At 40.5% G+C, this 24,435-nt stretch overlaps 2 protein-coding genes across 2 annotated transcripts in view; one reads left to right on the top strand and one right to left on the bottom strand.

Annotated features, from left to right (window-relative positions):
- Positions 1–24,435, top strand: part of UVRAG (UV radiation resistance associated) — a 304,494-nt gene that overhangs the window by 221,111 nt on the left and 58,948 nt on the right. Inside the window, exon 13 of the mRNA XM_007520229.3 lies at positions 2,343–2,421. Coding sequence (XP_007520291.1) covers positions 2,343–2,421 — 79 coding nt within the window. The remainder of the gene's footprint in view (positions 1–2,342; positions 2,422–24,435) is intronic.
- On the bottom strand, positions 8,730–10,439 carry LOC103111006 (tetraspanin-3-like). Its single transcript, XM_007520226.3, has one exon. It carries the CDS (start codon positions 10,318–10,320, stop codon positions 9,565–9,567), a length of 756 nt encoding a protein of 251 aa, XP_007520288.2. The 5' UTR covers positions 10,321–10,439; the 3' UTR covers positions 8,730–9,564.

The following is a 24,435-nucleotide window of genomic DNA, read 5'->3' as shown; positions in this document are numbered from 1 at the left end:
TCTAAGAGTGCAATAGACTTTATAGTGTATGTATAATATTCTATGTGTATATATGTCTTCTTCCAGTTAGTTATTGGATCTTATTTGTGGTACTGAGAACATTTTTCTCATGTTCTTGAATGGCCCAATTCTTATCTAATCTAAATGTCTGCAGTTTGCTAATGTGATTTTTCTATTTTGAAATAAGATCTCCTTGATTGCAATCTTAGCTTATCGCCTGACAGTAATAGGTTTTACCCTTTAAAGTGGATTTCATTTTTCTAGATTGCTTAATAGATCTATAAATCCATGGGTTTTTTTTTTTTGCAAAGTCAGAAGAATGTGCGTAATAGTTATAATAAATTATATTGTTCAACTTGAGGCACCCTCTAAAGAATTTGAAAGCAATTTAAAATGAGAACTCTGTCTTCTTATTTGATCTGTCTTACAATGGCCCAACTTGAACCTTTCACTCCATTCAGGGTTTAGGTCTGTTTATCAAAACAGAATATACACCTTGTTGCACTTTTTACACAGAAGTCCCGATTTACTTAAAATAAGGTTGCTTTGAGTTTTTTGTTTTTTAAAGGAATTGAGAACCTGAATTTCAGTGTGTGCTTATTTCAGTTTCTCTACTACCATTTGAGATAATTTCTTGAAAAGGAGATATTTGTTTGGTGAACTTTGCGGTAGTCTACATAGGATGTTTTAGAGAGTAACAGTTCCACGGGCCAGCTCTTTAGTACTCCAGTAGATTCTTCCAAAATAATGGTTTTGCAGTTAGGTAATTTCTTAGGCTTTTCCCATTCAAATTTGAGTGATTCTCAGACACTCTAGACAAGCCTGGTGTTATATTTTGTTTATTCTGAATTTGCTTGGCAGTCATAGTTATGCACTTTAATTTAAGAACAAACCATATATCTTACTTACTCTTAGTTCACCAGTAAATACAAAGCTATCCCTTCTTGGTGGGTGGAAGCAGTTGGTGTTTCACTTTCAAAAATAAAGACAGTTCATGACCTTGCTCACTCCTCAGTGTGCCTTTTATATAGCACAATAAATTTACCTTTGGACACCCTGTAATCAGAAGCTTTCTAAAACTCAAAACTTCTGAAGTTATTTCCACTAGTAAAGTTTTTTTTTTTTTTATCATATTTATGGAGCATCTCTTTTCCTTAGAAAATTAAAATACAGTTGAAATTAAGAATATCCAGTGATTGCCACTTGTTACTCATTTCAGTAAGGTAATTTTACCCCTGAGACTAACACATATTGCAAAAATAAGGAAGATGAACTTTTCTTCTTGACTCTGCCTAAGGTGTTAGTGATTTGTTTACTGGGCAATTGGTTTCAGAGGTTAAGTGACATTCTTTGTCTTGAGAATCAGGGGAAATGACCAGAATATAGGTACATTCTAACATTTTTGCCTTCAGTTTCAGGAATACTAAATGGAACTTAAACTCATCATCTTTATAAAAGGTCACAGATCTCATGCCTTTGTTGTTTAAATTAGTCAGATTAAAATGGCTTGTGTACATTGTGTTCTAAAAGTAACATTCTGAGGACCAGGCAGCAGTGCACTGGGTTAAGCACACATGTTCCAAAGTGCTAGAACCAGTGCTAGAACCAGAGCAAACAAGGATCCTGGTGAGCAAACAAGTAGCCTGGTTCCAAGCAGCCAGCTCCCCATCTGCGGGTGGGGTGTGGGGGACTTCACAAGCAGTGAGACAGGTCTGCAGGTCTTTTTCTCTCCCTTTTTGTCTTCCCCTACTCTCTCAATTTCTTTGTCTTATCCAACAACAATAACAGAATGGAAAAAATAGTCTCCAGGAGCAGTGGATTCGTAGAGCAGCCCCAGGGATAACCCTGGAGGCAAAATCAGTAATTAGCTAGCTACATGAATAATATTCTGATGGATTTATTGCTATTATTGATAAAAGAAGCAAAAGTTGTATACATTTGCATTTCAGTTAGATTTTATTCAATAACCTTCCTCTCATGTTAAGTAGAATTTGAGATGTCAGATCCAAGTCTTTAAAGAGAAAAGCATTCTAGGATTGTTGTCTTAGAGTGGCAAGTTTATGATATGTGAGTATAAAGTTCAGTGACCTCAACTCTTTGGGATTGATGAGTTTCTCTCTCTTTTGTAGCATGGTCCACTCTGTTTCCTTTAAAAGAAAGAATTCATTGTTCTGATTTGACTAATGGTATAACAATAAGATAATAGGTTGCATTGACTATCACTAAATGACAATTCAAATCCTCAGATGTTGGTGCTGTACCCAAGAAACTGTAGTATCGAACAATTGATAGTTATTTTAGTCACATTGTGGAAACTTCTAATCTTTCTCTTCCTTTACCAGGTTCCCACTATACCCAAGAGGAGGTGAGAAGCTGCAATTTGATTATGGTGTTTATCTTCTGAACAAAAATATTGCCCAGGTAAATACCTCTTTTCACTTTTTCTTATTTCTACACACAACCTGCTTCTTTAGATTGCTAACCCTTCATATGCAGTTCTTTATACATGAGAACTACAAGTGACCATTAAGCAGCTATAGTGATAGTGGAACACTGAATTTTACTTGCCGATACACTTTTTATTTTTTGGTTCTCAGCTGAACCGAAGTTACAAATGTGCCGAGCCCCTAATGTTCGTTATGTTTAACACCACTTAATAATTCCTTCTCATAATTTGTATATTCCACGATTTTAGACTCATTTTACAAATTGAGAGGTGACACATATATGTATGTACAACTAGTAGGTTACCCACTCTATTTTCCCCTATTGTTACTAACAATTTAATAATGATTTACAAGAATATAATATATTACAGGGGTATAGTTCCACACTGCACTGACCATTCCCAACACACGCGCGCGCGCGTGCGCGCGCGCGCGCACACACACACACACACACACACACACACACACACACACACATTACTCACTCTAAAGCCACTGGGAACAGTTATCTTGTTCTCTGGTATTTTGTTTTCTTTTTCTTCGGCATTGTGGCAGTTTTAAAAGGGGAGGACAAGTTTACTTAATATAAACAGATGTTCTTAGGTTTCAGAGTTCATTCAGAAGCCTCCTAGCCTCTTAGCAGATTTCTAGCGCTTTAGCTCTTAAACACGGTTCATCTCTTTCTCTTTCATGGGGAGTATTTCATTTTTGTCTAACCACCATCACTTTTCATTCTAATTTCTATCACACTGCATTTCCATTTAGCACAAACCAAAGAACCACTAGCTGTTATGGTTCCTAACAGTTACTGTATCTAAGAGATAGTTCCAGCTTTTGAAGGCCTTTTGGGGTATAGCTGTAGCAATCCATAGAGATATAGTTGTCAAAGGGAGGCTTGTCTTCTCAGTCAGTCTCATTTACACTCCATCTCCAGAGATGTGAACAAATCACACTGCTGAAACGCCCCACCTGAGTAATTTACAAGCCATGTTAGCGGAGGCGGATGAAAGTGCTGGCATGTGTAAAGTGCCAGAGAAAGAGGAGTGAAGTCATTCAGTACTGCGTCCATAACTCGGCGGAGGATTTGAATAGTCAATAGGACCTTTCATCACAACCAGAAGTAGTAGTAAAATCACTTTTTTGTTAGAGGAAATGACAGAATTTAGTAATATTTGTTACTTCAGTTTTTGGGATCTGTCCAGACCAAGGTTTGAAAGCACAGGCTTAGAAAGACAGGCCTTCAAGTAGAAATCGCGAGTGTTGTTTGAAGACCTACAAGGGCTGGTGAGCCCCGCTTGCCCTCTTCCTGTCACTGCCGTCTGATGTTGTGTGTGTGCTGGACTGTGTATGGCAAGTGAGTCAAGCAAATGCTTTGTTTTCAGTGTTATTCACTAATACTTTTCAAATACCCAACACTTTGGATGAAAATAACCTTTTTTTGTTGGTCTGCTTATAACACCATAGAATGGATCTGACAGTATGTAGTGTAATGGCTGATATTGATTTTAAAATTCGGGTTGTGTCATACTTGTTGGGAAACCCGTGTACTATAGCGATAGTAAATCAGGGGCCAGGTGGTGGTATACCTGGTTAAGCACACTCGCTATAGTGTGCAAGGATCCAGGTTCAAGCCCCTGGTCCCCAGCTGCAGGGGCAAAGTTTCACAAGTGAAGTAGAGCTGCAGGTGTCTCTCCCTCTTGATTTCCCCCCTCCCCTTAATTTCTCTCTATCTCTATCCAATAATAAATACATAAATATTTTTTAAAGTGGTAAGTAAAAAATTACAATGCATTTACTTTGTATTTTAGAGAATGCTGTAGTTTGCAATGTACATATATGTCTGTGTGACCCTGGTACTGAAAAGGGCAGGCAGTGTTCAATGAATTTGAGATCTGCTACTCAGTGAGGCATCACATATTCTGACTAGCTTTATAGAAATTCCCCTACTACTATATACTTCATTGTCCTATAGATTCCATTCTGAAAGTGCACAGAATCTAAAATGACTTTCTCAGAGAAGAAACTAGGTTTCCTAAGAGCAGGGACAGTAACAATTTCACATACTGATACAATGCCCCAAACACTGTAAATTCTCAGACGGTGTTTTAAGAAGTGAGTGAATGGTAATAAAGCACTTCCACACAGCTTAGAAATGAGATCCAGAAAAATTAAAACTGATGAGCATATTAAAAGAATGTTCATTGGGGACTTAGTATGTTAGGTTCCTGTGACTAGGGCAAATCCTCTGCCTCATAAATACACTAGACAGAAAAGGGCAAATATTGTGTGTTCCACTTATGTAAATTGTCCAGAATAAGCAAGTTCATAGAGACAGGAAGCAGATTAGAGTCAAGATAGGGTAGAGGAGAGGAGAGTCCCCCCTATTATTTATTTAACGGTGATACATTCAACTGTGATGGTATGTATGTGAAATATAATTCAATAAAGCTATTAACAACAACAATATAAAGTCCCTGCCATGACCTCACCAATGTATCCTGGAACTTCACCTCCCCAGAGCCCTACCCCACTAGGGAAAGATAGAAACAGGCTAGGAATATGGATCCACCTGCCAAAGCCCATTTCCAGTGGAGAAGCAATTACAGAAGCCAGACTTTCCACTTTCTGTACCCCATAATGACCCTGGGTCCATGCTCCCAGAGGGATAAAAAATAGGAAAGCTTCCAATGGAAGGAATGGGATATGGAACTCTGGTTATGGGAACTGTGTGTAATTGTACCCTTCTGATTCTATGGTCTTGTCGATCATTATTAAATAGATTTAAAAAAATCCCTGCCTCATTAAGCTTATCTCTTAATAAAAAGAGACAAGCAACGAACAGAATTATTTTAGGTTATAATAAATGTGAGGACAGATGTTAATTAGGTGTTAAAATAGGAAACAAGGGAGAGGGGGCCTTTAGATAAAATTTGCATATCAACCTTATCAAGGATGTAATACTGAGCAAAAATATGGGTGGTGGCAGGGAATGAGCCATGCAGTGAGCTAGGAAACAGTATCTACACTAAGCCTACAGGCACAGCCAGGACAAGGCCCTTATGTCAGAAGGAGCTTGTGTTCAAATGCTAGGCAAGTGACTAGGAGGTAGCCATGGAGTATCTCATATGAAGTCAAGATTACAGTAAAAAGTGAACATTTTTCTTTTTTTTGTTTGTTTGTTTGTTTGTTTTTTCCCCTAAATGCAGCTTCAGGACCTGATGCATATTCAATGCTAGTGCTAAGTGGTCTCCAGGGCAATTTTTTTATTCTTTAAATTATAGACAGAAATAGACAAAAGAGACTCTACAGCATCGCTCCACCACCTACAGAGTTTCACTGGTTCTTCTCACTGGACTCCCCTGTAGGGCCATGCTTGAACTAGAGCCTCCTGCAGCGTGTGGCCCACGCTGTACTGGATGAGCTATCTCCTGGCACATAAAAGGAAGCAAGTAATTTCAGGAAAAGACTTCTCTCTCCCTTTTTTCCTTCCTTCCTTCCTTCCTTCCTTCCTTCCTTCCTTCCTTCCTTCCTTTCTTTTTCTTCTTTTCTTTGTATTGAGGGGGGCGTTAACCGTTTACAGTGCAGTTGACACTGGGTATAATTTCTCACCTCCCCAAGCATCATGCACCAGGTCCTCAGGGTTCCCTCCGCTCCATGCCTCCCTCTCCTTTTCCAGATTGCTTTGCTTTCGTGCAATATACCAAACCCAGTCCAAGTTTGTCTTTGTGAAACTTTCCATCTCTGTCCTCATTTCTTAAGTTCCACTTGTATGTGAGATAATTTGACATTTCTCTCTCTTTCTCTTTAATTTTATTGGTCGGTTAAAAGTTTACAGTCTAGTCTTTAACACATAGGCACTAGCTCTCACCTGCTCTTGATTGTTGTCTAGGACACACAACAGGATCCTAATGCCCTTTCTTCCTGTCCCTGTCCCTCCTTCCCCAGAGTCCTTTGCTTTGGTACAACATACCACACCCAGTCTAAGTTTTACCTTATATTTCCCTCCCCCTTACTATTCTTTGTTCTTAAGTTCTACCAGTAAGTGAGACCATTCAGGATCTGTCTTTCTTTTTCTGGTTTGTTTCACTCGACATGATGCCTTCAAGTTCTGACCATGATATTGCAAAAGAGAAGACTTTATCATTTTAGTAGCTGCATAGTACTCCATTGTATATAGGTATCACAACTTCCTTAGCCATTCATTTGGTTGGGTATTTTTTTGTATTATCTTTATTTGTTTATTGAACAGAGACAGTCAGAAATTGAGAGGGAAGGGGTGATAGAGAGGGAGAGAGACTGAAAGACACCTACAACACTACCCCACCACTTGCAAAGCTTTCCCCTTGCAGGTGGGAACTGGGGGCTCAAACCCAGGTCCTTATGCATTGTAACATGTGCAATCAACCAGGTACACCACAACCTGGCCCTGCCATTCACCTGTCATTGGGCATCTGGGTTGCTTCCAAGTTTCAATTACGAATTGTGCTGCCATGAGCATTAGTGTGCATAGGTCATTTCAGATAGGTGATTTTGCTTTCCCTGGGTAAATGCCCAGGAATTGATGGGTCACCAAGTTAGGTCTTTTTCTAGAGTTCTGATGAATCTCCAGACTATTTTTCCATATGTGTTGGACCAACTTACATTCCCACCAGCGACGTAGGAAAGGCCCTCCCCTCCCTCCCCCACCGCCTCTCCAACAGTTGGTGTTTCTGTCTTTTCTAATGTATGTCATTCTCACAAATGTAAAGTAGTATCTCACTGTTGTTTTTATTTGCATTTCCCTGACCATCAGTGATATAGAGCATTTTTCCCCATATGCCTGTTGGCCATTTGGATCTCTTTTTTGGAGAAGATTCTGCCCATATTCCCCCCACCCAGCCCCCCACTTTTCAGTAGGTTGCTTGATGTTTTATTTATTTATTTATTATTTTCAGTGAGTTTGGTGTGCTTTTGTGAATTTTGGTTATCAGTCCTCTATCTGATGTATGACACATATTCTCCCACTCTGTGTGTGTGTGTGTGGGGGGGGGGGTCCTCTTTATTATAGTGGTGATTCACTTTGTCATGCAAAAGCTTTTCATTTTGATGCAGTTCCCATTGGTCTATTTTTGCTTTTGTTTTCTTTACAATTGGATTTGAATTTTTTAAATATTTATTTATTATAATTTAGTCCCTTTTGTTGCCCTTGTTGTTTTATTGTTGTAATTATGATTGATGTCATTGTTGTTGGATAGGACAGAGAGAAATGGAGAGAGGAGGGGAAGACAGAGAGGGGGAGAGAAAGACAGACACCTGCAGACCTGCTTCACTGCTTGTGAACCGACTTCTCTGCAGGTGGGGAGCCAGGGGCTCGAACCGGGATCTTTAGGCCGGACTTTGCGCTTTGCGCCAAGTGTGCTTAACCCGCTGCGCTACCACCCGACTCCTGGATTTGAATTATTAAAGATGTTACACGTATTCTTTATTTTTTCAAAATCACTTTTTAGCTGCTCCAGAAAATTACTGTGGGGGGACAGGCAGTGGCACACCCAGCTAAGTGCACCTATCAACAGGCACAAGGACCCAGGTTTGAGCCTTCTTTCTTTACCTGCAGTGGGGATGGATGCTTCATGAGTGTTAAAACAGGTCTGTGGGTGTCAAATCTTTCTCTCTCCCTCACTGTCTCCCCCACGCTCTCAATTTCTCTCTGTCCTAGCCAATAAAATGGGGGGGGGGGGAAGAATGAAAAAAAAAAAAAAGAAAGTGGCTGCCAGGAACATTAGATTTGTAGTGTTGGCACTGAGCCCCAACGATAACCCTGGAGGGAGAGGGGGAAATGAATTACTGTGAACTATTATAGAAGCAGAGTTTCCAATGAAAAGTATAAAAAACCAGATGAAGACTTGATGATAGTTTGAACCAGCATCGTAGCAATATTGATGGAAAGTAGTGAGAAGACTTAAGATATAGTGTGAATGTTCAACATCATTAAACGCAAACCAAAACCTCTTAGAATGACTTGTGGGGGGGGGGTTGGTGACTAGGAATAATGATTGGTGGTGAAAATAAGTGTTGACGAAAAGTGAATTCTTTGCACTGTTGGCTGGAATTCGAATTAGTGCAATACTGATGAAAAACAGAATACAATTTCCTAAGAAAAAAAATTAAAATAGAGAAATCATGTGATCCACGATTCTACTTCTGGATATTTGTCAGAAATAAATGAAATCACACACAAAAAAGAAACTACATATACCCATAAGCTATTACAGTCTAGCCAAGGCATGAAAACAGCCTAAAAAATTTTTTTTGAGGGGTGATACAGTTTATTGAATTAGATTTTCCTATTTACAGCTGAGATCACATCTACATACTATTTTGCTAGTCTACATGGATACATTATTTCTAACGAGTTTAGACTTACAATGAATGGGCTTAATCATACAAAAACACACACACACTCACACTAATTGTTTTTTGAAAACAGCAGTGCATACGTTATACTCCTCCTATAAAGCCAGCTTTGATTGAAAACCACTAGTTTCAAAGATGAGTCTGATTTTGAAGATGAACTGAGACATACTGTGTGATTCTAAAATCTATTTTAGCCATTTTGTACAACTGCTATCTTATAGGACTACAGTATATATATATATATATATATATATATATATATATATATATATGGACACTGACGAGGGGCACCATCTGGTGTTAACTATAACCAGACAACTGGCTTCCTCCCCCTCCCCCACAAAGCCTTTGGCTAAGAGTTCTCCACTGAGAAGATGGAAAGACCCAGTGATACTTCAGCAGCCATCCCTTTACTGCTTGGAGGTCACAGAACAGGCCTGTGTCCTCCTCCAGTTCTGCCCCGCTGTGCAGCTCGCAATGGTGCTGCCATTAGGACATTGCCTCCAATCTTAACATCTCAGGGCTATGGAGAGTCAGCTAGAACAGGGGGAAGAGAGTGATGGGTGGGTAGTAAGAGGTGGGCACGTGAAGAGCCAAGCTGCTCTGTCCAACACCTGTGTCTGTGTGCTTTAACTAAACGAACCCAGGAGGCCAACACTAGTAGACCTGCTCTATTCACCTTCCAAATCAGAACAACAGGACTAAAGGCTCAGGCTGGAGGTTTCTATGCGTAGGTTCCGCCGCTGATGAGGAGCTCATAGGCTCTGCTCCTTCTGCACAGCACGATGCATGCACACAGCATGCCCAGCAGCTGAATAGCTGCAAATGCCAGGGCCACCCAGATGACATGCATCATGATTTCTTGCAGCTTCTTGACAACGAGAGCTTCACACCTCTCAGCATAGAGGTCGGATGGGTGGGCCAGGCTGCCATTGCAGCTGCTAGCGGTCTCTCTGCAGCAGCTAAGAGGGACACTCTGGTTCTTGGTTTCTTTGAACCAGTCTGTATTTTCCCAGTCTGAATAGTTGTGAATCCCACAGCAGTGCAACTGTCTCTGTACATAGTCAGTAGCCCGACTAGCAGCATCAGGGTTGGTTCCATTGTAGGTCTTATACACTTTCTGGATACTGCGATCAACTTTGTTTTCCACCTTTGCTCTGTAAACGTATCCCAAAACCACTACAACAACTTCTGTGACAAAAACCAAGAGTAGGATGATGACAAACGTGGCAAGTCCGCAGCGGCTTTCCCGGATTGTGGCGCAGCAGCCAATGAGCCCAATAATGAAGAGCAGAGCTCCTACTGCTATGATCACTACAGCGGGGATGAGAGTGTACACGTCTTCAAAGAAGTGGTCATAGTCATCATACGTGATGAAGACATAGGCTCCCACATAGCACAAGATGCCAGCTGCCCCCCAGAAGATGAGATTGAGGAACACCAGCACGGTCTTGGAGGAAGTGATGCCGCACTGGCCCATGGTGCCGCCACCCGCGGGGGCCCTGCTGGGCAAGCGGGATGCGCTCACAGAGCGCCAAGGCAATGGCGGCGGCGGCGCCTCCCCGCTGGGAACTGCATGGCCTGCGCGGAGCTCCCCGCAGCCCCCGGCGCTGGCGCGCAGTCCCCGGGCCCAGCAAGCACCTCCCCTAAAATTTTTTAATGGATAAATGGATAAAGAAAATATGAAGTCTGTATATATAAGGGTGGGGAGCCTTTTTGTTTTGCCAAGAGCCATTTGGACATTTATAAAATTATTTTCAGGGAGTCGGGTGGTAGCGCAGCAGGTTAAGCGCAGGTGGCTCAAAGCATTAGGACCAGCATAAGGTTCTCAGTTCCAGCCCCCGCCTCCCCACCTGCAGGGGAATTGCTTCACCCCTGGTGAATTGTCCCCCACCCCTGGTGTACACACAAATGGTGAAGCAGGTCTGCAGGTGTCTATCTTTCTCTCCCCCGTCTTTCTTCCCCATCTCTCTTGATTTCTCTCTGTCTTATCTAACAACAATGACATCAATAACAATAACAACAGTAACTACAACAATAAAACAAGGGCAACAAGAGGGAATAAATAAATAACTATTTAAAAAATATTTTCAGACCATACAAATTTATCAACTTAAAAATTAGCACTTAATGGTCCAGGAGTTGGAGCAGTGGATAAGGCATTGGAATCTTAAGCATGAGGTCCTGAGTTCAGTCCTGGCCAGCACGTGTACCCAAATGGTGTCTGGTTCTTTCCTTCTCCTAGCTTTCTCATTAATAATTAAATAAAATCTTTTAAAAAAAATTGTTGGTTGCCACAGAAGTGGAAATAGAGTGAGATGGATGACATTGATTAAAAAGGAACAGTCTTTAATAATAATAATAATTATTATTATTATTATTAGTGATTTAATAATGATAGACAAGATTGTGATATAAGAGGGATACAATTCCATACAGTTTCCCACCACCAGAGTTTCATATCCCTTCTCCTCCATTAGAAGCTTCCCTATTCTTTAATCCCTCAGGCAGTATGGACCAAAGATCTATATGGGGTGCAGAAGGTGGAAGGTCTGGCTTCTGTAATTGCTTCTCTGCTGAACATGGGTATTGACAGATTGATCCATATTCCCAGCCTGTTTCTGTCTTTCCCTAACTGGGCAGGGCTCTGGGGAGGTGGGGTTTCAAGCCATATTGGTGAAGTCATCTGCCCAGGTAAGTCAGGTTGACATCATGGTAGCATCTGCAAGTTGGTGGCTGAAAAGCATTAAGATATAAAAGAGAACAATTTGATTAATCAGGAACCTAAAATTGAAAGTATAGCAGGTGAAATTTGGGGTCTTCATGTTGGAAGGTGCTCAGAAGTCTATTTTAGGCATATTCTAAGTGTCCCCTGACTTTACTAATTTTTGACTGAGCCCAACAGCTAACATGCAGGTGGATTAAAAGTATTGTCTGGGAAGATGATGTCAGAGTTGAGGATAGGACTAGAAAGCTGGATAAGGGCAGAGAGAAGCTCCCAGTTATGGGAAAAGTATATAAATACCATTAACTAACAAACAAAAATGGCTGAGTAGTGTATATTGGGTATATATACCACAACTTTCTTTTTTTTAATAATTTTTATTAGTGATTTAATAATGATTAATAAGATTGTAAGAGATAACAGAGGTACAATTCCACACAGTTCCCATCACCAGAGTTCCGTGTCCCATCTCCTCCATTGGAACCTTCTCTATTCTTTATCCCTCTGGGAGCATGAAACCAGGATTATTATGGGGAGCAGAAGGTGGGGGTTCTGGCTTCTGTAATTGCTTCTCCACTGGACATGGACACAACTTTCTTAAAATGAGTTGTTTTTCAGACTAATGACATGAACTGCATTATAAATAACCCAGTGTTACAATAATGAATGAATATTAACTTCAGAAACAGTAGAAACTAATCTCTGGTTAATCTTGTTTTTAAACCGTCCACTCAAAAATAAAGATTCATTAATGAGAGAAAAAGCCAGACATCACTCTGGCAATGTGATGCTGGGGATCAGACTCAGGACCTCAGGCTTGAGTCCAGTGCTTTATCCAGTGCCCTGCTCAGCTCTGGCTGATGGTGGTTCTGAGGACTGAACCTGGGACCTCAGGGCCTCAGACACAAGTCTTTTGTAGAACCACTGTGCTGTCCCCCCAGCTTTTTTTACTGTCACCCAATTATAGTTGGGGCATACCACAACTTTCTTAGCCACTCATCTGTCATTGGACACTTAGATTCCTTCCAATTTTGGACTATTAAAGATTTTTCTGAGGGCAGGGGTATATAGCATAATGGTTATGCAAAGAGACTCATGCCTGAGGCTCCAAAGTCCCAGGTTCAATCCCCTGCACCACCATAAGCCAGAGCTGAGCAGTGCTTTGTTTAAAAAAAAAAAAAAAAAAAAGATTGTTCTGCTATGAACATAGGTACACACATGTCTTTTTTGGGTGGGTGAGTTATTTTGTTTCCTTAGGATATATCCTCAGGATAGGAGTTGCTGGGTCATAGGGTAGGTCCATTTCTAGTCTCATGGGAGTTCTCCAGGCTGCTCTCCACAAGTGTTGGACCAATTTACATTCTCAGCAGCAGTGTAAATGGATTCCTTTATCCCCACAACCTCTCAGCCATTTATTGCTACAGTCCTGTCTGATGGCATTGTCACAGGAGTGAAGTGGTATCTTCTTCTTGTCTTTATTTGAATTTCTCTGATAGTGACTGAGCATTTTTTCATGTCTGTTGCCTCTTTGAATCTCTCTCTCTCTCTCTCTGTGTGTGTGTGTGTGTGTGTGTGTGTGTGTGTGTGTGTGTGTGTGTGTGAATTTTGTGTTGAAGTCACTTTATTTTATTTTATTTTGCCACCAAGGATGTCATTGGGGCTTGGTGCCAGCACTACAAGTCCACCACTCCCAAGTGGCCATTTTTTAATTTCTATTTTTATTTGACAGGGCAGAGAAAGAAATTGAGAGTGAAGATAGAGAGGGAGAGAGAAAAGGGCACTTGCAGACTTGCTTTACCATTCACAAGTCATTCCCCCGTAAATGGGAAACAGGGGCTCAAACCCTGGTCCTTGCAGATGGTAATATGTGCGCTTTACCAAGTACACCACCACCTGACCTCCTTGAAGTAAACCTTCTTTACCTCATCTTGAATGGAGCTTGAAGGAATCAGATTAAGTGAGATAAGCCAGAAAGTGAAGGATGAAAATGGGATGACCTCATCTGAGGGCAGAACTTAAGAAACAAGAGCAGAAAGGGGAAACATAAAGTAAAACTTGAACTGGTTTGGTGTATTGCTCCAAAGCAGAAGGACCTTTCAGGTCCTGGTACAAGATGCTGGACCTAATTGGGGGTGAGAGTGAGATGAGAAATTGTACCCTTGTGTCAACAACTGTCCTATAAACCACTAATCTTCCAATAAAAATATAAATGAAAACTCATAAAAGAAATAGTAATATTTTGCCAACTTAGATATTAGAAAAATAAAGCTTTCTTGGTCAATGCTCTATAATTTAAGGGGGGCAGACATAAATATTCAGTTGTAATATAAGTCCTGGAGATGTCATTTAAGACATGTTGTCTAAGGTTGATAATACTATATACTGTATATTATAAATTTACTAAGAGAATCTATTTTAAAAGTTCTCACATCAAGAAAAAATTACAACTATGTATGGTAGTGATTGTTAATTATGCTTAATGAGGTGGACTTTTTGCACACAACATGCGTCAAATCATTATGTTGTACACAACAAAGTAATGCTATATGTCAGTTATATCCTAATAATATAAAAAAATGAATATAGGAGGGGAGAGGAAACATGTAGTGAAGAATGCCCCTTTTTTTTTCAAGGTGGGGGCAACATTTCACAAGTCCACTAGCAGCCTGATTCTCAAAACAGAAAAGGATATCACACATAAAAAAAAAAAAATTATAGACTGATATTCCCTAAAGAACAGTGATGCAAAATTTTCTCAACAAAGCCTTTGCAAATTGAATCCAGCAACACATCAAAAGAATAATCCATCAAGATCAAATGAAATTCATCCCAGGGATCCAAAGCTGTTTGGCATACACAAATCAGTATGTCATGTCAACAAAAAGAAGGATAAAAAAACCTCATGGTCATATTAATAGGTTGGGGGGGGAATATTCAAACAAGATTCAACACCCATTTGCGATTAAAAAATCTTAAATTGGGGATAGAAGGAAGATTCATAAGCATAATAAAGACCACATGTGACAGATCTGTGGCTAGCAGCATACTCAGTAGTTAGAAGTGAATTGTTATTTCTTTAAGGTTGCAAATAAGACAAAGATGTCTTTTCTAATTACTACTGTTCAACATAGTCCTGGAAGTCCTAGCTAGAGCAGTCAGAAAAAGATATAAAAGGAATCCAAAATGGATAAAAGAAGAAAAACCAAACCTTTTTACAGTTGACTTGGTAGATGCATACAAACCCTAAAGACAGGGCTGGGTCGTAGGTAACACAGCAGGTTAAGTGCTCATGACACAAAGCCGCATAAGGATCCCGGTTTGAGCCCCTGGCTCCCCACCTGCAGGAGGGGTCACTTCACAATCGGTGAAACAGGTCTTCAGGTGTCTGTCTTTCTCTCCCCCTCTCTGTAACATGTGTGCTCAACCAGGTGTGCCACCACCCAGCCCCTCTCCCCCTCTCTGTCTTCCCCATCTCTCTAGATTTCTCTCTATCCTATCCAACAACAACTAGGACAACAAGGGCAACAAAATGGGAAAAATGGCCTCCAGAACAGTGGATTGGTTGTGCAGGCACTGAGCCCCAGCAATAACCATGGAGGCAAAAAAAAAAAAAAAAAACCAACCCTAAAGACTAACTGAAAGCCTACCACAAACAATAAGTTTAGTGAAATGGAGAAATACAAAACCGATGTACATAAATCTGTTGCATTTCTATACACAAACAGCTGGAAGAAAGGGAAATCAAGGAGGCTGTCACACTTAAAATTGCTTCTCAAAAGACCTCAGGCCTTGGAGTAGACCTAAGGATAAGAATAATAACAATAAAAACTTAAGACATTGTTACATTAAATAGAAGGCACAAAGGAAAACAGTGAGATCCCATAATTCATGGATTGGACTAACAGTCATTGTAAAATAACCTTCCTACACAATGCAATCCTTATCACACTCTTAATGGTCTTACTCAAGGAAATAATACAAACAATTCTAAAATTTGTATAGAACCATAAAACACTAACTAGCCAAAGCAGTTCTGAGAGAAAAGAAGAACAATGGAAGCATCAGACTCCCTGAATTCAAACTGTACAAAAATAAAGCAATAGTAATCAAAGCAATATTGTATTGGAACAAAAGCAGACACTCAAACTGACGGGATAGAAAAGCAAGTTTAGAAATAAACTGACATATATGTAGACATTTAACCTATGACACAGGAGCCTAGACACTACAGTGGGAGAAAGTAGCCTCTTTGAAAACTGGATACCAATACACACACACACACACACACACACACACCCCTATCTTAATCACCACTTAACCCAATATTCCAAAAATTAACTCAAAAATGGAGGACTGGTGAAATAGCTTACTTCAATAGTGTGCTGCTTTGCCATGTGCATGACCCAGGTTGCAGCTCTGCCCCCACTGCATTGAAGGAAGCTTGGTGCTCTGTTCCCTCCCCCCCAACCTCCCCTCCTCTCCTCTCCTCTCTTCTCTCTTCTCCTCTCCTCTCCCCCTCTCTTTCTCTCTCCCACTTTTTTTTTCTCTTTCTCTCTCCCTCTTTCTCTCCTCCTTCCCTTTCTTCCCCTCCCACTTCCCTTCTCCTTCTTCCCATCTCTCTCCCTCTCTGTCTCCATCACAAAGATACAATGGGAACCTAACAATGGGTAGAAGATATTTGCACATCATATGTCCAACAAAGGGTTGGATCTAAAATAGTGGGTTGTTGGGAAAGTCATGACTTTTTTTTAAATATTTTTATATGCAAAAATATTTCATGACTTCTCCAAGAGTCGATTATATAAACTCAACAATATAAAAACAAGCCATTCAATAAAACATGGGCAAACTATCTGAATGAACATTTCTAAGAAAGAAAGAAAAAGAAAAGACCTGCTGATGGCCCACAGGCATGTGAAAATGGCTCCACATCACTTTTAAAGCCTCAGTTAGATATGACCTCACTGGCAAGAATGACCTATATCACACAGATTGGAAACAAGTACTGGTGATAGTGTGGGGGGGGGGGGAAGGAAGTCTGTACAGTGTAGGAATGTAAACTGCTGGAGTTTCTATGATAAGTGGTATGGAAGTGCCTTTAAAAAACAAATAAATGGAGGGTGGGGTAAATAGCATAATGCTATGCAAACAGACTCTAATTCTTGAGGCTCTGAGGTCCCAGGTTCAATCCCCCACAACACCATAAATCAGAGCTGAGCAGTGTTCTGGAGAGAGAGTGTGTGTTTGTCAGACAGAGGAAGAGGGAGTGGGAGAGGAGACAGACCAGGGAACACTCAATTAAATCCACATGGGTTCAAGCACCAGAGACCCACCTGCAGGGGGCGAGTTTTCTGAATGATGAAGCAGTCTTGCAGGTAGGTGTCTTATCTCTATCTCCCCCTTCTATTGCAGTTTCTGTCTCTATTAAATAAGTAAATACAATGTTTTTAAATGGGAATACCATGCAATTCTGATCACTTCTAGCATTTATCAAAGAACACAGAAACACTAATCCAAAGGACATAATGCACTATTAACAATAGCCAAAATATGGAATCAATACCAATTGGCACATGACTGAATAATTATGGGGTCTATACTCAATGTAATGCTACTCAATCATTTTTTTTTAAAGAAGTTTTTGGGGGCTGGGCGGTAGCACAGCGGGTTAAGTGCACATGGTGCAGAGTGCAAGGACTGGAATAAGAATCCTGGTTTGAGACCCCAGCTCCCCACCTGCAGGGGAGTCGCTTCACAGGCAGTGAAGCAGGTCTGCAGGTGTCTATCTTTCTCTCCCCTTTTCTGTCTTCCCCTCCTCTCTCCATTTCTCTCTGTCCTATCCAACAACAACAGCTATAACAACAATTAAAATAATAACCACAACAAGGGCAACAAAATGGGAAAAATAGCCCCCAGGAGCAGTGGATTCATAGTGCTGGCACCGAGCCCAAGTGATAACCCTGGAGGCAAAATAAATAAATAAATAAATAAAAGTAGCTTTTGTGCTTTTTAGGACAATTGTATGGAACTCAAAGTGAGTATGCATAATTAAGTAAGGGACTGAGTGGTAATTTCTGGGTACTGTTACTCCTGTGTGCAATATAAATTTAAAAGTTGCAAGATATAATAAACAACAAAGCTAGTTTTTAGGCCCTGAAAACTATAGCGATGATCACAGGGCATGGAAAGGAGATGGTTAACAATTTAAGTCAATGTTAAATTGATAAACTTTTAATAGCTTCTATGTTTTTTGTATGACCAAAGTAGATAGATGAAAATGCTGTTTGGGGTGTGTGTGTGTGTGTGTGTGTGTGTGTGTGTGTGTGTGTGTGTGTGTGTGTGTGTGTGTGTGTGTTGGACGGGGGTGGTTGAGGGGAAGAGCCAAAGACTAACTGGAAATGTTGAAACCTAAGTGGTTTTTAGAAACCTAAGTGGTTGGGTCAGCAAGACAGCTCACCTGGGAATGTGCCTGCTTTGTCCTGTGTATGACCCTTGGCCCCTACTGCACTGGGGCGATTTCTGTGTTGTGATCTCCTTCTTCCTTGCCCTCTCCCTCTCTCTCCCTCTCTCTCCCTCTCTCTTCTTCTCCATCCCTCCCCCCCCCCCCAACAGTGAGGTCCTGGCACAACAAAGGAAAAGAAAGAGAGAGGGAGGGAAGGCAGGAATGAATCTGAGTAGTCATAAAAAAGGCAACAGATTATGTGGTTTTGGACCTCAACACTGGAGATTCAAATTTACGAGTTATTAGTTAAAAATGATATTTAATCCACCAAACAAGGTGAGATCAGCCGTGGAGAGAATGCAAAACTGAAAAGAGCAAGCTAGCCAGATGGAAACACAATGGGATTTAGTGCTGGGAAATCACATTTAAGAGCTGGGCAGAGGAAGACAAATCATTACACAATAAGGAAAGAATACTTGAAGGAATAAAGTTTTCGAGAGTGGGAGCAAAAATAGGATATAAGATGTAAGTGTGTTGACTTAAGGTAGAAAACAAGGACATTTTCAACGAACTCGGTATTTTTTTTTTTCTTAAACCCAGTTTCACATAAGAATGTTCTTGATGTAGAAGAATTATTGATCATATGAATCTTAATTCTTGTGTCCACAGCTTTTTAATATTTTTTGTGATGGAAAGGGAAATACCTGTAAGATATTGTATACTAAGTATAATGGTATTAAGAAAAAGCACTTGTGCAATTGAGTAGCTGAATTTTTAAATGGGCACAATTGTTACTGGAAATAATGGCTGATAGGGGCCAGGTGGTGTCGCACCTGGGTAAGCGCTCACATTACAGTGTGCCAGGACCCAGATTCAGGTCCCTGGTCCCCGCCTGCAGGGGGAAAGCTTCATAAGTGGTGATGCAGGACTGCAGGTGTCTCTCTAGCTCTTTCCCTCTCCAGGTCCCCTACCCCCCTCTCAATTTCGCTCAGTTTCTATCCAATAATAAATAAATAAATAAATAAATAAAATGGTTTAAAAAATATTTATTTTTTAAAAAAGAAATAATGACTGATAAACATCAAACTGTTCAGCTTTAGGTGTTTAGCAGACAGATTTTCAAAGTAAATAAATTGAACCTTTCAAAGGAAATTAACTGAAATAAACCTTGAGATTTTTTGTATTTTTTAATATTTATTTTCCCTTGTGTTGCCCTTGTTGTTTTATTGTTGTTGTTACTGATGTCATCATTGTTGGCTAGGACAGAGAGAAATAGAGAGGAGGGGAAGACAGAGGGAGAGAAAGATAGACACCTGCAGACCTGCTTCACCACCTGTGACTCGAACTGGGATCCTTACGCCAGTCCTTGCGCTTTACGCCACGTGCACTTAACCCTCTGAGCTACCGCCTGACTCCCAAACCTTGAGATTTTAAAAGGAAAATTAATGTTTCAGTGTTGTTTTCGCCGGGCTGGCTTCACGGGTGGGTAACAGACAACCTGGGACTCATGGCTGGATTGTACGCAGTATCTCTTTATTCATGCAGGACGCAGCGCAATCTATACCAAGCTAAGCTAAACTAAACTAAAAACTACAAACAATCTTGTCCTTATAAATATACTAGCCCAGTAGGGTGGGAACAGGATGCGACGCAGAGAGGGTGGAGAGAAAAGTGACTGGTGAAAATCAGGGTATGACAAGGAGAGGGGGCGGAGCAGGCAAGAATTCTACCACTGAACCACCAATGCCCTGGAGGGAGGGTGGTGCTTGTTAATAGTGGTTATGTAAATAGAATACAGTGGTTATGTAAAATAGAATGCAGTGTTAAGCAGGGGGGATTTAAACCAAATGAAACAGAAAAGGTTTTTAGAAGTAGAATTAAAAGCATACCAACATTTCAGAAAACTTGCATTGGCCACCATAAGACTGATAGCATCCCATCCCTTAAAGATGCTTTTTTGTGTGATTTAAATCTTTTATGTTCAGTGTGTTAATACTTAAAATCTATATAAAGCAGTAAGCCAATATGTTCCAGGTATAGTGAAATCATGTATGGGTAATGATCTCTTCAATTAAAAAATCGTAGGACTGGGCAGTGACACACCTGGTTGAGTGCCTCTGTTATACAGTGCACAAGGTTCCAGGGGTTCAAGCCTCCAGCCCCCACCTGCAGAGCTGGTGAAGCAGTACTGCAGGTGTTTCTCTGCCCCCCCCCCTTCCCTCTCAGTTTCTGTCTCTCTTCAATAAAAAAAATAATTTGGGGGAGTCGGGAGGTAGCACAGCTGGTTAAGCGCACGTGAGCAAGGACTGGCATAAGGATCCCGGTTTAAGCTCCTGGCTCCCCTCCTGCAGAGGAGTCGCTTCACAGGTGGTGAAGCAGGTCTGCAGGTATCTGTCTTTCTCTCTCCCTTTCTGTCTTTCCCTCCTCTCTCCATTTCTCTCTGTCCTATCCAACAACAACAATAACTACAACAATAAAACAACAAGGGCAACAAAAGGGGATAAAAAAAATATAATTTAAAAGGGGGGGAGGGTAGATAGCATAATGGTTATGCAAACAGACTCTCAAGCCTGAGGCTCCAAAGTCCCAGGTTCAATCCCCTGCACCACCATAAGCCAGAGCAGAACAGTGCTCTGGTTAAAAAATTAAAAATTAAAAATTAAAAAAAAAAACACAAGTGTTTTGGGGCCAGGTGGTTTGAGCCCCTGGTCCCCACCTGCAGGAGGAAAGCTTCACAAGTGGTGATGCAGTGCTGCAAGTGTCTCTCTGTCTCCTTCTCTCTCTCCCCCCCTTCCCTCTCAATTTCTGACTGTCTCTATCCAACAAATAAAGATAAAATAATAATAATAAACAACCAGATTTTACTGTGAAAGATAGAAAGTACATTGATATGGTTTCAGATAGTGCATTGTTGCTAACCTTTAAGAAACAACTACCCACTAAGTTTTTGGTAGTATTAGGGAATGAAAAGCTATTGAATATTCTTCAATTAATATGTGCAAGAGGCTAGATTTTTCTTCTGAAATGTAATATATGGGGACAAAATGAATATAAAAGAATACATAATAATGCAGCTTTCTTTAATCAAGTCAGACAGGACAAAAGCAACTTGCAAAAATGTAAAACTGTAAATTATTCCACTACTTTCTTTTTAAAAAGAAAATACTGTTTTTTCATAGGAGTGATCATATTAATAATCTATTAACAATTAATAGATTTCTATTGATTTTACTCACGTTACCACACCCCAGGCCTATTTTGTTTTTCAGCGACTTAGTAAATGTCAAAAGATCTTTCAATTTTAACTTCTTCTATGATAACTGACTCCTGTAAACTAAAAGCTCATTGTTGGGGGTGGGGGGGGGCTTAGTATTTCAAGAGTATGAAAAGATCTTGGGACCAAAAATTCAAGATCTGCTGTCCTACAAAATGTGTCTACCCAGACTTGCTAGGAAACACCTCAGTTACATAGAGCCTGATAAAACAAGACATGTGTCAGTTCCTCAAATGAGGAAACCTTCTATGAGAAACATAGCATTTGTTAATTCTAATGATACTGTGCAGAACAAATGATAAAATTGGGGATTACCAGTGGGTACTCTTGGTGCTGTTGACTTTTCTTAAGCCTGCACCTCAGGAAAGGGGAGATACCATAATGATTAGGCCAGTGATTTCCTGCCTGAGGCTTTGGAGTCGCAGAGCAGAGCCGTGCACTGGTTAAAAAGAAAAAAAAAAATGTCAAGAGAAAAATTTCAAGCCTAACCTCCTCACTCCTTTCTTATAAACTCAGGGATGACACTAAAAAATGTTTTATATTTGTATTAAATGTAATCATTTCTGGTGGACTTTTACTTCTGTGGCTCATTTTATACTTTGTGAAATACGTATAAAAAAAGTATAAATACATTTTATACTTTGTCTTAAGAGATAAGAAATCATTGCCCAGGAGGTGACACAGTGGATAAAACATAGGACTCACAAGCGTGAAGTCCCGAGTTCGTATGTGCCAGAGTGATGCTGTGGTTCTCTATCTCTCTCCTTCTTTCCTTAATTAATCTTTAAAAAAAAAGAAAAGAAAAGTTTAGTTGATGTTACATAACTTCTCAAAGAAGAGAAAGCTATTAAATAGCAGTGTTCAAAAATATGAGCTGCAGTCAAATCCAGCTATTGCAGACTGGTGAAATAGCTCACTTGTAATGCACAAGGAACTGGATCCCAGCCCCTGGTCCCCACCTGTGGGCAGAGGCTTCACGGGCAGTGAAGCAATGTTACAGGTTTCTCTCCCTCTCTGTATCCCCCTTCCCTCTCGATGTCTGTCTTTACTCAGTAATTAATGAGGAGGAGGAGGAGAAGAAGGAAAAGAAGAACCTACATTGAGGGCTGGAGAGACAGCACTAGTGTTACTGTTGGGAAACACATTACATTTTCTCTTTTTCCTCTCTCTCTTTTTTTGTATTTCCCTTTTGTTGCCCTTGCTGTTTCTTATTGTTGTTGTAGTTATTATTGTTGTTGTTATTGATGTTGTTGTTGTTAGATAGGACAGAGAGAAACGGAGAGAGGAGGGGAAAACAGAAAGGGGAGAGAAAGATAGACACCTGCAGACCTACTTCACCGCCTGTGAAGCGAGTCCCCTACAGGTGGGGACCTGGGGGCTCGAACTGGCATCCTTACGCCGGTCCTTGTGCTTCACGCCATATGCGCTTAACCCGCTGTGCTACTGCCCGACTCCCTTTTTTTTTTTTTTTTAATTGGAGGAATTAATGGTTTACACTAAATGTAGTGGTTGATACATGTGTAGATTTTATCAATTTTCTATAGAACACTCTCACCCCAGCCTGGGTCCTCTTCTGAAAGCTATGCTATTATTCATTTTATTTTATTTATTATTTTCACCACCTGGCTTATTGCTAGGTCTCTGTGCCAGCACTATGAATCCACCATTCCTGGCAGCCATTCTTTCTCCTTTTTTTTTTTTTTTCTTTATATTGCACTTGATAAGACAGAGAGAAATTGGGAATGGAGGGGAGATAGAGAGGGAGAGAGAGGAAGACAGACACCTGCAGACCTCTTTCACTGCCTGTAAAGTCTGTCCCCTGCAGGCGAGGAGTAGGGGCTCAAACCTGGGTCCTTGTGCATGGTAATCTGTGTGTTTAACTGGGTGCACCCCTGTTCAAGTTTCTCTAAAGTGGAGGGCACTGCTTTGACATGTGTGCAACCCAGTTTTGAGCCCAGCCCTGACCATAATGAAGAAAGCCCCTGTGTTGTGGTGTCTCTCTCCCTCAAATGCCTCTGTGTAAATTTTTGTTAAATCCAGTTATATCTTTCCTTACCTTCCCTAGACCATTTTATGATGTTAAGCAACCATGTCTGGGTAAAAGGCTCCATAAAATGCAAAAAGATTAATAGGATTTTAATTTCCATCTTATCATTTATTTATTTATTTATTTATTTATTTATTTATTTATAAAAAGGAAACACTGACAAGTCCATAGGATAAGAGGGGTACAATTCCACACAATTCCCACCACCAGAGCTCCATATCCTATCCCCTCCCCTGATAGCTTTACTATTCTTTAACTCTTTGGGAGTATGGACTCGGGATCATTATAAGGTGCAGAAGGTGGAAAGTCTGTTACTGCAGTCAGGACAACCCGTTATGGAAACAATCAACAATTAATCAATAATTTCAGAACACTAAGATCTACTTCTTGTTGGCAGGTAAAATGATTGCACAGGTTCAGGTCAAGATGGAGTCAGTTATGCTAAGGAAGTGGGGACCCCTGTCACAGCTTCTCTACCCCAAAACAGTGGGGAATCTGTTTTACCAAGGCCATGGCCTTTCTCGAAAGCCTGGCTACACGAGCTGCCCACTGTGCCTAGCTATTTAGAAGGGATCGGTGCCAGTTTACATCAGCAGCTTAGATTCATGTCTGTTTCTTCAACATTCAGTCCAATGCATATGACACATGAACAGAAAATGTACTTTTGTTTTCTTAATTCTTCTTAAATACAAATTCCAAAGATATTTTGATAGTCAAAATGCCTTTTCCCCCTGCTAACTACAAAATCGCTAGCAGTGAAGGCAGTAAAAGCATTTTAAAATTCCTATGTGTTTAAAAACAAAACAAGACAACTTCACCGAGATAGAATTCACAAGCCATATAATGCACCCACTTGTGTAATCCAGTGGTTTTTAGCATGTCCAGGTTATATAAATATAACAACAATCAATTTTAGGGGTTTTTTGTTTGTTTTTTGTTTTTGCCTCCAGGGTTATCGCTGGGGCTTGCTTGGTGCCTGCACTATGAATCCACTGCTCCTGGAGGCCATTTTTTCCATTTTGTTGCCCTTGATGTTGGATAAGACAAAGAGAAATGGAGAGAGGAGGGGAAGACAGAGAGGGGAAGAGAAAGAAAGACACCTGCAGA

Source organism: Erinaceus europaeus, chromosome 17, assembly GCF_950295315.1.
Source record: "Erinaceus europaeus chromosome 17, mEriEur2.1, whole genome shotgun sequence".
Taxonomy (NCBI): Eukaryota; Metazoa; Chordata; class Mammalia; order Eulipotyphla; family Erinaceidae; genus Erinaceus; species Erinaceus europaeus.
Note: the sequence above shows the minus strand (reverse complement) of the source record. Positions and strands in the feature narration are given on the sequence as shown.

Excerpts from the sequence above, each read along its gene's own strand:
- LOC103111006 (XM_007520226.3), bottom strand. The coding sequence starts at position 10,320 with ATGGGCCAGTGCGGCATCACTTCCTCCAAGACCGTGCTGGTGTTCCTC.